This window comes from Bos grunniens, chromosome 16, assembly GCF_055505025.1.
Source record: "Bos grunniens cultivar Pamir isolate PY7600 chromosome 16, Bosgru_T2T1.0, whole genome shotgun sequence".
Taxonomy (NCBI): Eukaryota; Metazoa; Chordata; class Mammalia; order Artiodactyla; family Bovidae; genus Bos; species Bos grunniens.
This window is the reverse complement of record NC_141180.1, coordinates 19,608,713-19,620,224: the sequence shown is the minus strand read 5'-3', so window position 1 is coordinate 19,620,224 and position 11,512 is coordinate 19,608,713. Positions and strand designations below refer to the sequence as shown.

General features: G+C 50.9%; 1 protein-coding gene across 3 annotated transcripts in view; it reads left to right on the top strand.

Annotated features, from left to right (window-relative positions):
- The first annotated feature begins 496 nt into the window (after nucleotides 1-496).
- Nucleotides 497-11,512, top strand: part of LHX4 (LIM homeobox 4) — a 56,883-nt gene continuing 45,867 nt past the window's right edge. The window contains exon 1 of one of the 3 annotated variants that reach the window (XM_086343539.1): nucleotides 497-631. Coding sequence is in view for 2 of the 3 variants with exons in the window: in XM_086343540.1 (XP_086199666.1) it covers nucleotides 10,969-11,044 (76 nt within the window). In the remaining variant the exon portion in view is untranslated. Of the gene's footprint in view, nucleotides 632-10,857; nucleotides 11,045-11,512 lie in introns of those variants that run through there. The other 2 variants (XM_086343540.1, XM_086343536.1) reach the window with 2 other exon arrangements.

Genomic DNA, 11,512 nt, shown 5'->3' with positions numbered 1-11,512 from the left:
TGGCCTTGCCTGTCCTTGTTTTTGGCCTGTGTTCTAGAACAGCCAGGTGCACCCACTTAAAGAGCCCGGGGGGCTGTGAGTGGTGAGGGAAGGGTCCTCTCAGGGTGAGCTGGGGAGCAGGGGTGGCTGGGCCCCCGGAGGCCACTGGCCTGGCTCCCGAGGGCGAGGGACAGAGCTCCCGGGCTCTGGGGTGGAGGTGCTGGGCCGAGCTAATCACCTAAATGGACGCAGGCTGCTGAGAGACAGGCTCTATTCCCTAATAGAATTTGCCCTCAAGTGCAATTTAATTTTCTCCGAGGCGGTCTCCAGCCCCTCTTCCCCTCCCCCAGACAGACCCTCACTTCCCCAGCTTCCAAGGGGGAGCAGAGCACCTTTTCTCGGAGAAAAGAGGAGAAGGGCCTCCCCTGGGCTCTGTCCTGATGGTCCGTCTGGCTGTCTGGCCTCCTCCTCTGGACCAGCTTGCACCCCGCCGGCCACGCCCCTCCCCCAGTTCCCCACCCTGCCCGGGGTGCTGCTCCCCTCCCAGACACTCGCTGACTTTCCCCTAGAGCCGCCTGCGCTCAGCGCTCAGTGAGAACAGCCGCTCCACGCTCCAGTCCTCGCCACGAAGGCAGTCTTCCCCTGACCTCTGGTAAGTTCACATGCTTCGAGAATTCTCTTTGTCCTGCTTAGTGTCGGAGGCGTGGAGGGGAGGCAGGAGGCGGGAGTGGGATACGCGCAAGTGGGAGATGAGGACCCACGTGCACACTCTCAGGCCCTGGTGGAGGGGGCAGAAATGTGCTCAGAGCCCTGTGGTTTGGGGCAGAGCCCAGTGCCAAGCACCCTGGGGACCTTCCCGGCCCACCACAGCCTCTTCCTCTCCCTGTGCTTTCCTTGGAAATCCAGGTGATTTCCTGAGATCTTGGACTCCCAGATCTCAGACTGCAGTGCCCTGAAACCTGACTCTGGTCACTGGAAGTATTGGAAGACGTGGGCATCTGGGCTCTGAGTTGTCCTGCTAATTTCAGAGTGGATGAAGCGAGCATCTTTATAACAGAAGGTGCTGGCCACCTCTTTATCTAAGAGCCCCTCAGGCTAGGACAGGGGCTCAGGGAGGTTGGTGCAGGTTCCTACCTGGCCTGTGCCCAGGGTCTTGGGCCTCTCTCCCACCCTTCCCCTATTCCCCATCTACCCCTTCCAGCAGAGATGGGTGAAGCCCACAAAGAGAACCTTGGGGGAGGAAAGCTCAGGAAAGGGGCAGGACCCCCAAGATTAGCTGATGTGGCTTCAGGCGAGGCAGGAAGACTGGGGGCACAGATGGATCCCTGGATTCAGGCAATCCTGTGACCCTCCTTTTTTATCTGGCACGCCCTAGAATTCCTTTTTCTTTGCCGTCAAAGCCTTGAAAAGAGCAAAGGGTGGGGCCGAGGATGAGGGAGAATGGATGGGTGGCAGGTCAGGGTCAGCTGCAAGGGGGAGATGGCCATTCTTCAGGCACAGCCACCTGCTCAGCCTGCCGGTTCCCTCGTGCAGCTGGGGTCACCTCACGAGAGTGCGGGGCCAGCTCCCGTGGGGCTCCACTTGTGGGCATCCTCCCTGCTCATTCACAGCAAATGCTTATAAGACCCTTATTCTGTGCCAGAAACTGTGCTGAGTTGGGAAAAAAGGGACTGCTCTGGTGTGTGTGTGTAGCACAGGCAAGTCAAAATGCCCAGGAACAGCACTGTCCAACAGCAATATAAAAGCCAGCCACGTGAGTAATTTTAAGTTTTCTGATAGCGATGCTAATAGAAGAAAGAAGTGAAATGAATACTCGATTTTATTTAACCCCACATATCCAAAAGACTGGGCTTCCCTGATGGCTTAGTGGGTAAAGATTCTGCCTGCAATGCAGGAGATGCAGGTTTGATCCCTGGTTTGGGAAGATCCTGTGGAGAAAGAAATGGCAACCCACTCCAGTATTCTTGCCTGAAGACTCCCATGAACAGAGGAACCTGGTGAGCTGCAGTTAAGGGAGTTGCACAGTTGCACACGACTGAGCAACTAAACACAACACACATCCAAAAGACCCATCATTTCTACATGTAATAAAAGCTTCTAAAATCTTAATGAGATACTTTACACTCTTTTTCGTATGAAGTCTTAGAAATGCAACATGTAATCGACATTTACAGCGTGTTTGGTTTGCGGCTGGTCACGTCTTTCAGCAGCCACATGTGCTAATGGCTTCTGTATTGGGCAGCACTGCCCTAAAGCACTCATACACACCGTGGGGTCCAGGGGCCAGCAGCACTGGCATCTCTTGGCAACTTGTTAGAAATGCAGAATCTCTTGTCCCAGACTTGCTGAATCAGAATCTGTATTCAAACAAAATGCCCAGGTGATTGATGCTCATTGTAAATCTGAGGACCCTGGGTGTGTAGGGGAAGCAGGGTAGAATGAATTTTATAGAGCATTTGCTTTAGGGGCTTTTCATATTGGATCTCAACCCCTTCTCAGGGGGAATGATCTGAGTATTATCACTCCTGCTAACACAGGAAAACAGAGGCTGGGAAAGTTCAACTTCTCTCAGCCACAGAGCTCAGATGTAGAATAGACCCAGGGTTTATGTCTTCTATGGAATGCTTCCTTGGTGAGGTCTGGGGGAAATCCTTTACCCCTCAAAGTTCTTAGTATTTCTTCCTTGGTCATCAAAAATGGCTTCCGTGGGCCTTCCCCGGTGGTCCAGCGACTGAGACTCCGTGCTCCCTAAGCAGGGGGCCTGGTTCGATCCCTGTGCAGGGAACTAGATCCCATATTCCACAACTAAGACCCTGAGCAAACAAATAAATAAAAAACAAATATTTTTTCAAAAAGTGGCCATAGTCACAGTATGATTGCTCCCTCCACTGAAGCATGTGAAAAAACAGGCCCCTTCCCAGTGAACGTGGGCCGTGAAAAGATGATCAAGCGGTGAGAGAAGTAAACAGTGGCATGTTCTTCGTCCTCAGACACTCACACTGGCATTTGTGGGGGACTTTCCGTGTGCCAGCCCCTGCGCTGATGGTGGAGCCCTTCTGCGACAATACCGCTGGGTGAGAACAAGCACTGTCCACATACCAGGCAGTGAGTGGAGGCTCAGAGGGCGTCCCCCTGTAGCAGGCAGCAACACTGAGGTTCATGTGGTTCCAGGGTGGGCAGTGTCTGACCCCCCTGCCTCACGACTTCTCACACGAACCCCACCCCCACCCCAACCTTTCTCCTGTCGCCTCTGCCCACATCTAGCACATTCACATTTTTTTGGTTGTAAGTCAGTTCCTGAGAGGAAACTGCTGAGTTAAGCTCCTCCAGTAAAAACCTTTCGCCAAGATGATGACGGGGTTGTTTTATAGATTAGCCTTGACACCTGCAGCTATTTCCAAATGGAGCCAGGCAGGACTTCCACCCCTCCCCCTCCTGCTCCCCATTTACAACCTCCTCCCTAGAAGCTGAGACAACAGAGCATCAGGTTAGAGGCTCTGGGACTGGGCCCTGGTACGTAGAGCAGGCAGCCCCATCTTTCTGCGCTGTTATTGGTAAAGTCGGATTACGATTGGCCCTACCTACCTTGTGACGCTTAAGTGAGAAGAGATGTGGAAAGGCTGCTGCTGCTGCTAAGTCACTTCAGTTGTGTCCGACTCTGTGTGACCCCAGAGACGGCAGCCCACCAGGCTCCCCCGTCCCTGGGATTCTCCAGGCAAGAACACTGGAGTGGGTTGCCATTTCCTTCTCCAATGCATGAAAGTGAAAAGTGAAAGTGAAGTCACTCAGTCGTGTCCAACTCTTAGCGACCCCATGGACTGCAGCCTACCAGGCTCCTCTGCCCATGGGATTTTCCAGGCAAGAGTACTGGAGTGGGGTGCCATCGCCTTCTCCAGGAAAGGCTCCTAACCAACCACAAAGCATTGTGAGATGGCGGTCACTGGATCATTCTCGGATTCAGGATGCCTCTGGGTCCTGGAGACTGAAGAGGGACAGAGGGAAGGGAGACAGGGTGTCGGCTGTGTGCAACCTCTGGAGTTCAAGTTCTTTTTGTAAATGAACTTGGGTATTAGGTCAACATTAAAAACAAAGGTCAAGAGAGAAGGATTACAAGTTGTGTGGGCAGATCAGCTTCCGAAGAGAAGATACAGAATCAGGTATCTCAGTGTGCCGTGGAGAGGCTGTTTGGGAAAGCAGGCAGAAGGCACACAGCCCAGTTATTGGTGAAGACTGTGGGTCACCTTATTAACAACCACCACAGACACTTGAGTGCCTTCTGTGCATTGAGCACTGGGTTCTGGAGTTTATATGCATTATCTCTAGTCCAACAAGCACCCTAAAATGTAGACACCCATATTACAGATGAGAAGGGAAGCTAGTAAGGTTAAGTAACTTGCCCTAGGTGTCAGGTGAGCCCTGATGGTCTGACCCATTGCACCAGAGGCTCTTTTCAGGGATCCCTTCTCCCAGCCACCACCCAGCTGTACCTTCCTGCCCCCTTTGCTCAGTACAAAAGCTGCCTGTTTCCTTAATGGAGTGACAACTTATCATAATATAGTTAAAATTTCACCCAAGGAGTAATTTAGGTGCCTTTACCTCAGCTTGTGACCTACTGTTGTGTAAGAGTAGGTTTCCACCTCCAAAGAGGAAAGAAAACAAACAATAAGGGGAAAGAAAACAAAAGCCCATGATCATGGGTCTCCCTCCCAACTAACAGTTTCAGGAAAGAAGAGCTCCCAAGTTCTAGTCTTTACTTGAAAGCATTCCAAAGAGTTTCTTGTCTCTTAGTTTCTCCCGTAAATACCAAACAAGAAAAAGTAAAACAGGCAAAATGCTATAGAGGGGATACAATAATGATGCAGCTTCTAGTTGCTTCAGGTGACCATCTATGATGAGAGCACTACCATTATTTAGCCACTGAGAAGGCAAAGTAAGGGACCTGCCAAAGGTTACCCCAGTTAGGATGTACACAGTTGGGATTTGAATTCAGGTACTCTGAGCGCAGAACCGAGATGTTTTCTAACCCAGGCTCTGACTCCCTCCCAGCACAAGGAAGGCAGATACACCTGGGGAACTTAGCTGACACTATTCCACAGGTGTGCTGGGAATCATGGAGCAAGGTAATCTGTCTGCACTTGGCACTCTGGGTCATTGTCTTCCAGGGCCTACCAAGAAGCTGGCATTCAATGGCTATTTAGTGAATGCATAAATTAAGAAATAATCTAAAATATCCTAGATTTTTTATAGGAAGTAAAAAGAAAAAAACTCTGAGATTAGAATGAAACCAAATTCCTCAATTCATTCCCCTGCTCTCCATACACATAGGCCATGGGGTGTTATGGCTGCACAGGTGGATCTCAGAAGACTTGGCCTTGCTCGGTGATGTATCCTGTTCTACCACCAGGCTATGCCCAGGGGCCTTCAAATAAAAGTTACTTCATGGTGCTGGCAGAAATAGAGCCAGACTACCTATGACCATAACCTGGCCCCACTGCTTACTATCTATGTAGCCTTGGCCTCATCACTTGACCACTCTGTGCTGACTCAGTTTTCTCAACTGTAAAATGGGGATAATAACAGTTCCTGCCTCAGTGGATTTTTTGAGGGTTAAATGAGTTAATATATACAGAACACTTAGAGTAGTGCTGGTGATACGAGTGTTAGCTATTGTCAATTTCCTTCTTCCTCTAAGGATCCCTGTGCCCTTTACTTACTCTGTTTCGCAGCTACTTACTGACTTATAATCTCATTTTGAGAGTTAGATGTCCAAGTACAGGACCATCTCTTTTCCATGTCCCTTAAATTCCTGTGTCAAGGACACAGGGCAGGTTTAAGATGAGCAACAACTGATAAGCATCCCTGGGGGGAGAGATCCCTGGAAGATTCTGGGAAGAGAAAGAGACAAATGACAAAGTGGTGGGCTCATAAAAGAGGCCTGTGACAAATGACTGGGAGGACTGGGTGGACAGATGGAGAAGAGCAAAGGCCCCTGTCCTTTTATTGGAGAACTCCTTGTGGCTCCCTGAACAAGACAGTGGCTCCCTAGGGGCTGGGCTAAGGGTTGGTCTCCCTGGTTTTCTCTGCTGGGATGAGTAATATGGACCAGGGCAGAGGGTCTATATCAATCTAGCCCAGCAGAAAAATGAATGAAAATTGAATTCCCCAAGGAGAATTGGGGAGCTGTTATCCAGACAGAGATAAATCAAAGGATGCCACAGAGACAGGGAGAGCAGGTTTCCAACAGCAGGAGAATAATTAAGGAAACAGTTTCGAAATGCAAATGATAAAAGAGGGTTTGAGAGGAATAAGGACAAGGAGGAGATGATTGGAGATGGGGTGACACGGAGCAGAGGCAGTGAATTGTCCCTCAGCGGGAAAAGAGACGGGGCTTCAGGATTCCTGGCGTCTTGAGGGTGAACTCCCCCACCCTGTGAAGTTCCTAAAATGCAAGGGTTAGAAGACACATAAGTCTGCTGTGCCCGGTGGAAAGAGCACCAGATTGGGAGTCAAAGGCTGGATTTAATTTCCAGTTGACTCTGTAACTTATTAGCAGTGTGACCTTAGGCAAACCACTTAACTTCTCCGTTTCCTGATAGTCATACCCAAGCCCTGGCATGATGATGAAGATCAAATGAGATAAAATATGTGGAGAAACTTTGTAAAATGTAAAGTGCTAGACAAATGCAAGCTTTAATCATTTTCTTAAATTGAGTTTCTGGAGAGTCTTCTCTCAGAATTGGATCCACTGACATGTTGGGTTTGGTTCCCAGAAATGTAATATGTAAATGTCCAGAAAGTACTGGATACTCTTCCTGACTATTGACCGACTGCCCTGACAGAACTTTAAACCTGGGAAAGCCACATGGCCACCAGCCATGAGTGGTGGCTGGTACCCACCCTCCTACTGGGTATAGCTGAAAGGCACAGGTCTGAGGAGGCTCTGAGAACCGTTGCTCCTGGGACGTCACCTGCCAGCTGTGGACAGCCTTCAGCGGGAAAAGCCCTGAGTTAGCTCAGAGGTTTAAGTCCAAACACCTGGATGGTTTTCCTGGGCTATTCCAGTAGAGACTGTCTGCTCTTTCTGGGAACCAGTCCTTCTTCCATTCTGTGGGGGGTTGGGGCGGGGAGACTAGCTTAGCCCATTATCCTCGGTGTTTTCACCCTCCAGTGCCACTTATGAAATTGTTGTGAATAATAGATGGAATTACACAGGTAGAAGCTCTTACCTTGGTGCCGGGCACAGTTTTACACTTTCAGTAAATATTGGTTATTATTATTACCACCATAGGTTATTATGTTGATGTTATTATTGTTGCTATCTGTAGTGGCAGGCACTAAAAGGTACATTTAAGGGAAGCTTTTTCTTTTTTAAACTGGAGATTCATTATTAGATGGGAAAGGTAAGGGCCCAGGAGGAAACTGAAATACCTTGGCAGATGTAGGTGTTAGTGGAAGACCTCAGGGAATGGGATTCAGCTCATACCAGTAGACAAATACCTCTAGAGAAGTATAGGAATGCAAAAAGGGTATTTATTAGTGGAGCTGCTTTGTGGGTACATATGGGGAAACAGAGGGATGTTGGGGGAACTGCTGCTCACAAGTCAAGAATTGACAGCAGAATGGGTCTCCCAGGGCTCTTCTGCCATTGGGTAGAGTTGAAAGTGGCATCCCCTAAACCAGCCCTGGGCACAGGAGAGTCCCCACCACAGTAATGCTGCCCCAAACCCAGTGACAGGCTAAAGACATGCAGTGAGAAGAGGGCAGGACCCAGGCAGGTTCATTCAAGGGGAGCAGGAGCTGCAGAGAGCATTAAAAAAATATAATATTAAATCATAGAAGTAATTATGCATATGCTTCACATTTCACTGCAGATAAATATTTTATCTTTCACTAATATTACTGAAAACATATATCAACTTTACAGGAAATCTGGAAAAGAAAAAATTCCGTAAAACACATCTCCCTAATATACTTTTTTTCTGTAATACACATCTGAATAGCATTCTGATATATTTTCTTCCAGTTTTTCCCCAAAGTTTTTGAAAAACAACTTCTATTAGTTTTTTTTCTGCTTTATAAAATAGTGTGTTCATTGAGGAAACTGAAAAGAGCAAAAAGAAAATAAAAATTGTAATGTACAGATAACCACTTTCGTATTTTAGCATATATTTCTATCTATGCTTGTTTAAAAAATATCCTAAAGTCCATACTGCTTCACATTCTTATTTTTCCCTCACCTCCTAATAAATCTGGAGCACTTTTCTACATTATTAAATATCCTGTTGTATTTTCAAATGACTATAATATTCCATTTATATACTCTAAAAATCCCCTATTGTTGGATATGTAGGTTATCCTCTTTAACTGTTATAAACATATATCATTATAGATATTATTCTTGATTATTTTGTGTGGACAAATTTTCATATGGATGAGGTCAAATCCATCACACTGTTAGGCTATAAAAGATATTGTCAAAATGCCCTCAGAAGACATTGTTCCTTTTTCCATACCCACGAGGAAACTGTTTTCTAATTTTCCCACACACCCTAGCCAACAATGGGATTACCACTGCTTTTATCTTTGACTAATATTTTTACATACTTATACAATATTGCATCCTGCTTTAAAAATTGTTAGTATTTCACAAGCATTTCCATGTTACTAGGTTTCATAGTTACCTTCAATAATTGTATAACATTATTTTTCTTTTATTGAATATTTAGGTTGTTTAAGCATCTTCTTGTCTGAAACTTTTTTCAGATTTTATTATTTCCGTAGAATAGACACTCAAAAGTGGAAAGACATGAGCTAAAGAGTATGAATAGTTTATGGACTTGATACATATTGCCCAATTGCTTTTCAAACGAATTTAAGAGCTTATAAACACCTTAGCAATGTTTGTGAAACAGTCTCCAAGTACCTTCAACAGCAGTGAATTCTCCGATTCCTCCTCCCCTTTTTCACTGAACAGACAGAAAGAAGTATATGTACAAGATGTTTTGTTTTGCTTTTCTTTAATTCTTAATGAGGCTGGCATTTCCTTGTGATTGTTTGCTGGCAAAAGTTTTCGTAGAAAACATTTTGGTAAACACTGAGAATGTCACCTGGTTCTTGGCTTCTTGGGCACTGGAATTGCCTCCCAGGTAGGCAGGGCAAGAGACGATGCCAACCCAGCACCAGGACACACAGAAGTCACTGTGACTTCATTGAAAACAAATTCTAAGCGCTGACAGCCATGCCAGGCTCGCCCACTGTCATGCTTGTCCCTCACCAGTCCTGGTATCCCCTCTTTGTGAACAATCCCCTCTTTGGAGAAAAGGCTGGATGGTTGGAGAGAGAGCACCCAGTTCCCCTTCCCATCAGAGCCAGACCCCACTAAGCAGGGACCACACATCTGTCTGTGTCTCCGGAACGAAATTCAGGGTGGTGGTGTTGCGAGGACTGGGATCCGGAGAGTTGCCTATTAGGATAGGATCCTAGGATTCGGAGAGGGTCCTATTGCAGGGGGATGGGCTTCTCGCGCCTGCAGTCAGGCGGCGTCGAGAATCTGATGAAGCACTCGGCGGAGACCCGTCCCACCGATGGGCCTTCTGTTTTATTTCCTCCAGGACCTCGCGCGGAGAATTGGTGTTTGTGTGCGTCTTGTAAATACCATAAGCCACACGCGCGCCCTCGCTCGTTAGCCCCGGCGGTGGGTGTGCGCGCTGCCGTCCCGCACGCACGAGGTGGGGAATTGTTCAAAACACCCGCGGTTGCAGTGGGTGAGGCAGGGCGGTCTCGAAGGACTGAGGGCAGGACGAGCGGGTCGGACGCAGGCAGAACGGCCGGGACGGGGCGGCAGAGGACCGAAGAGTCCACTGGGAGCCGCAGGCCGCGGTGTGCGGGGGCGCGCACCGGGGGGGCGCGCACCGGGGGCCCGCGCCCCGCTACCTCCGCGCGCAGTCCCTGGCGGCCCTCCACCACCGGCCGCCGCCCGCTGCGTGACTCGCGCGCTCCGGGTTGAGTACGGGCTGTCCCCTGGCCCGGCCTCAGCTAGACGCGGGGGAGAGAGAGCAAGGGCTGGGAAGCGCCGGCGGGAAAGGAGTTGGCCGGAGGAGAAGAGGAGGCCGAGGACGAGGAGGATGGAGTCATCTAGTTACGGAGCGCGCTCGATCATCAGGCCGGGAGAAGCCCGGGACCGAGAGCGCGCGACGGAAGACCCCCGCCGAGCGGCCCGGCCTCCGGAGCGCCTGCCCCGCCCTTTGGTTCGAACGGAGGAGCGGAGAGGACACCAGCCGCCCGCTGGGGCCGGGACCCCCTCCACCTCGGGGGAACCCACGGAACCCTCGAAGGCCCGGACACCGCCGTCCGGGACACCTGCTGCCGCGGCCGAGCTAACCGCAGTATTTATACCCGGGGCGCGAGCGCGCACCGCGGGCAGCGGGTGGGGGAAGGCCCGTGAGGCCCCGCCCCGCTCCATGCAGTCCCGCCCTCCTGCCTGGCCGGACTCCCTCGGGGCGCTGGGACCCCCACTCCGGCCTGGGTTCGCCGCTTGCTGCCCGGTGGGGGGCTTGGCTGAAGGGCGGGCCTGCCTGCGGAAAGCGACGTCACGGCCGTTCCTGCAGTGTGAATGAATCAAAATGCCTGGGTGACCGCGGCCTCCCCAGCGGCCGGCACGCCAAGGGTGGAGGGGGAGGGGGAGGGAAGCGGGCGGGGGAGGGAGGAGGGGAAAAAAAAGCCAGAGCTGCAGCAACAGCGTCTCCTCAACCCGGGATGTGCACCAACCCGGGAGAGGGAGATCAAAGGGATTTGAAACAGACCGGGGACTGGCAGGGGGAGGGGGCCAGGCAGCCTGTGGAATCCTGCTGGAGAAACGGAGGGTCCGCTTCCACCGTGACTTCGGCGGTCTGGTTGGGTGTTTTTTTTATTATTATTATTTTCCAATTTCTGAATCCAGCTTGAGCGAGAGATCTCCGTAGACTGCGACTCGCTGGCTCTCGCTCGGAGATGATGCAGAGCGCAGCTGTCCCCGCGGAGGGGGCTGTCAAGGGGCTCCCGGAGATGCTTGGTGTGCCGATGCAACGTAAGACACCCCCCTTTCTCGCTGATTTAATTTGGTAGCCAGACAGCCAGCAGCTTGGGCCGGTTTGGGGCGGGCCGGACGCTGCGCGTAGCCTGGACCGGAGGGGACGGGCGGGGCGAGGGGCCGACGGCCGGGGCGCAGAGGCGGTCGCAGGGCAGGGGCACCGGGCAGAGTGCGTGTGAAGGGTCTGGCCCTCGGCCCTAGGGACCGAAAGTGAACGCCTCCGGGATAGTGCTCGAGGCGAACCGAGGGATACCGAACCCCGCATCCCCAGCCCGTGGCTTTTCTAGGAGCGTTGGGGAGAGTGTTGTTTGGGGACGCCAGGGGAACAGGCTGCAAGCCAGGCCAGAGCCCTGGGGTGGTCCCCCCAAATCACTCCCCCGGGGGGGGCGGGGAGGGCTACAGTAAAAGCTCGCAGTATCGCTAGTGCAACTTCACCCCAGCTGGCGGAAAGTTGGAGAGCGCGTC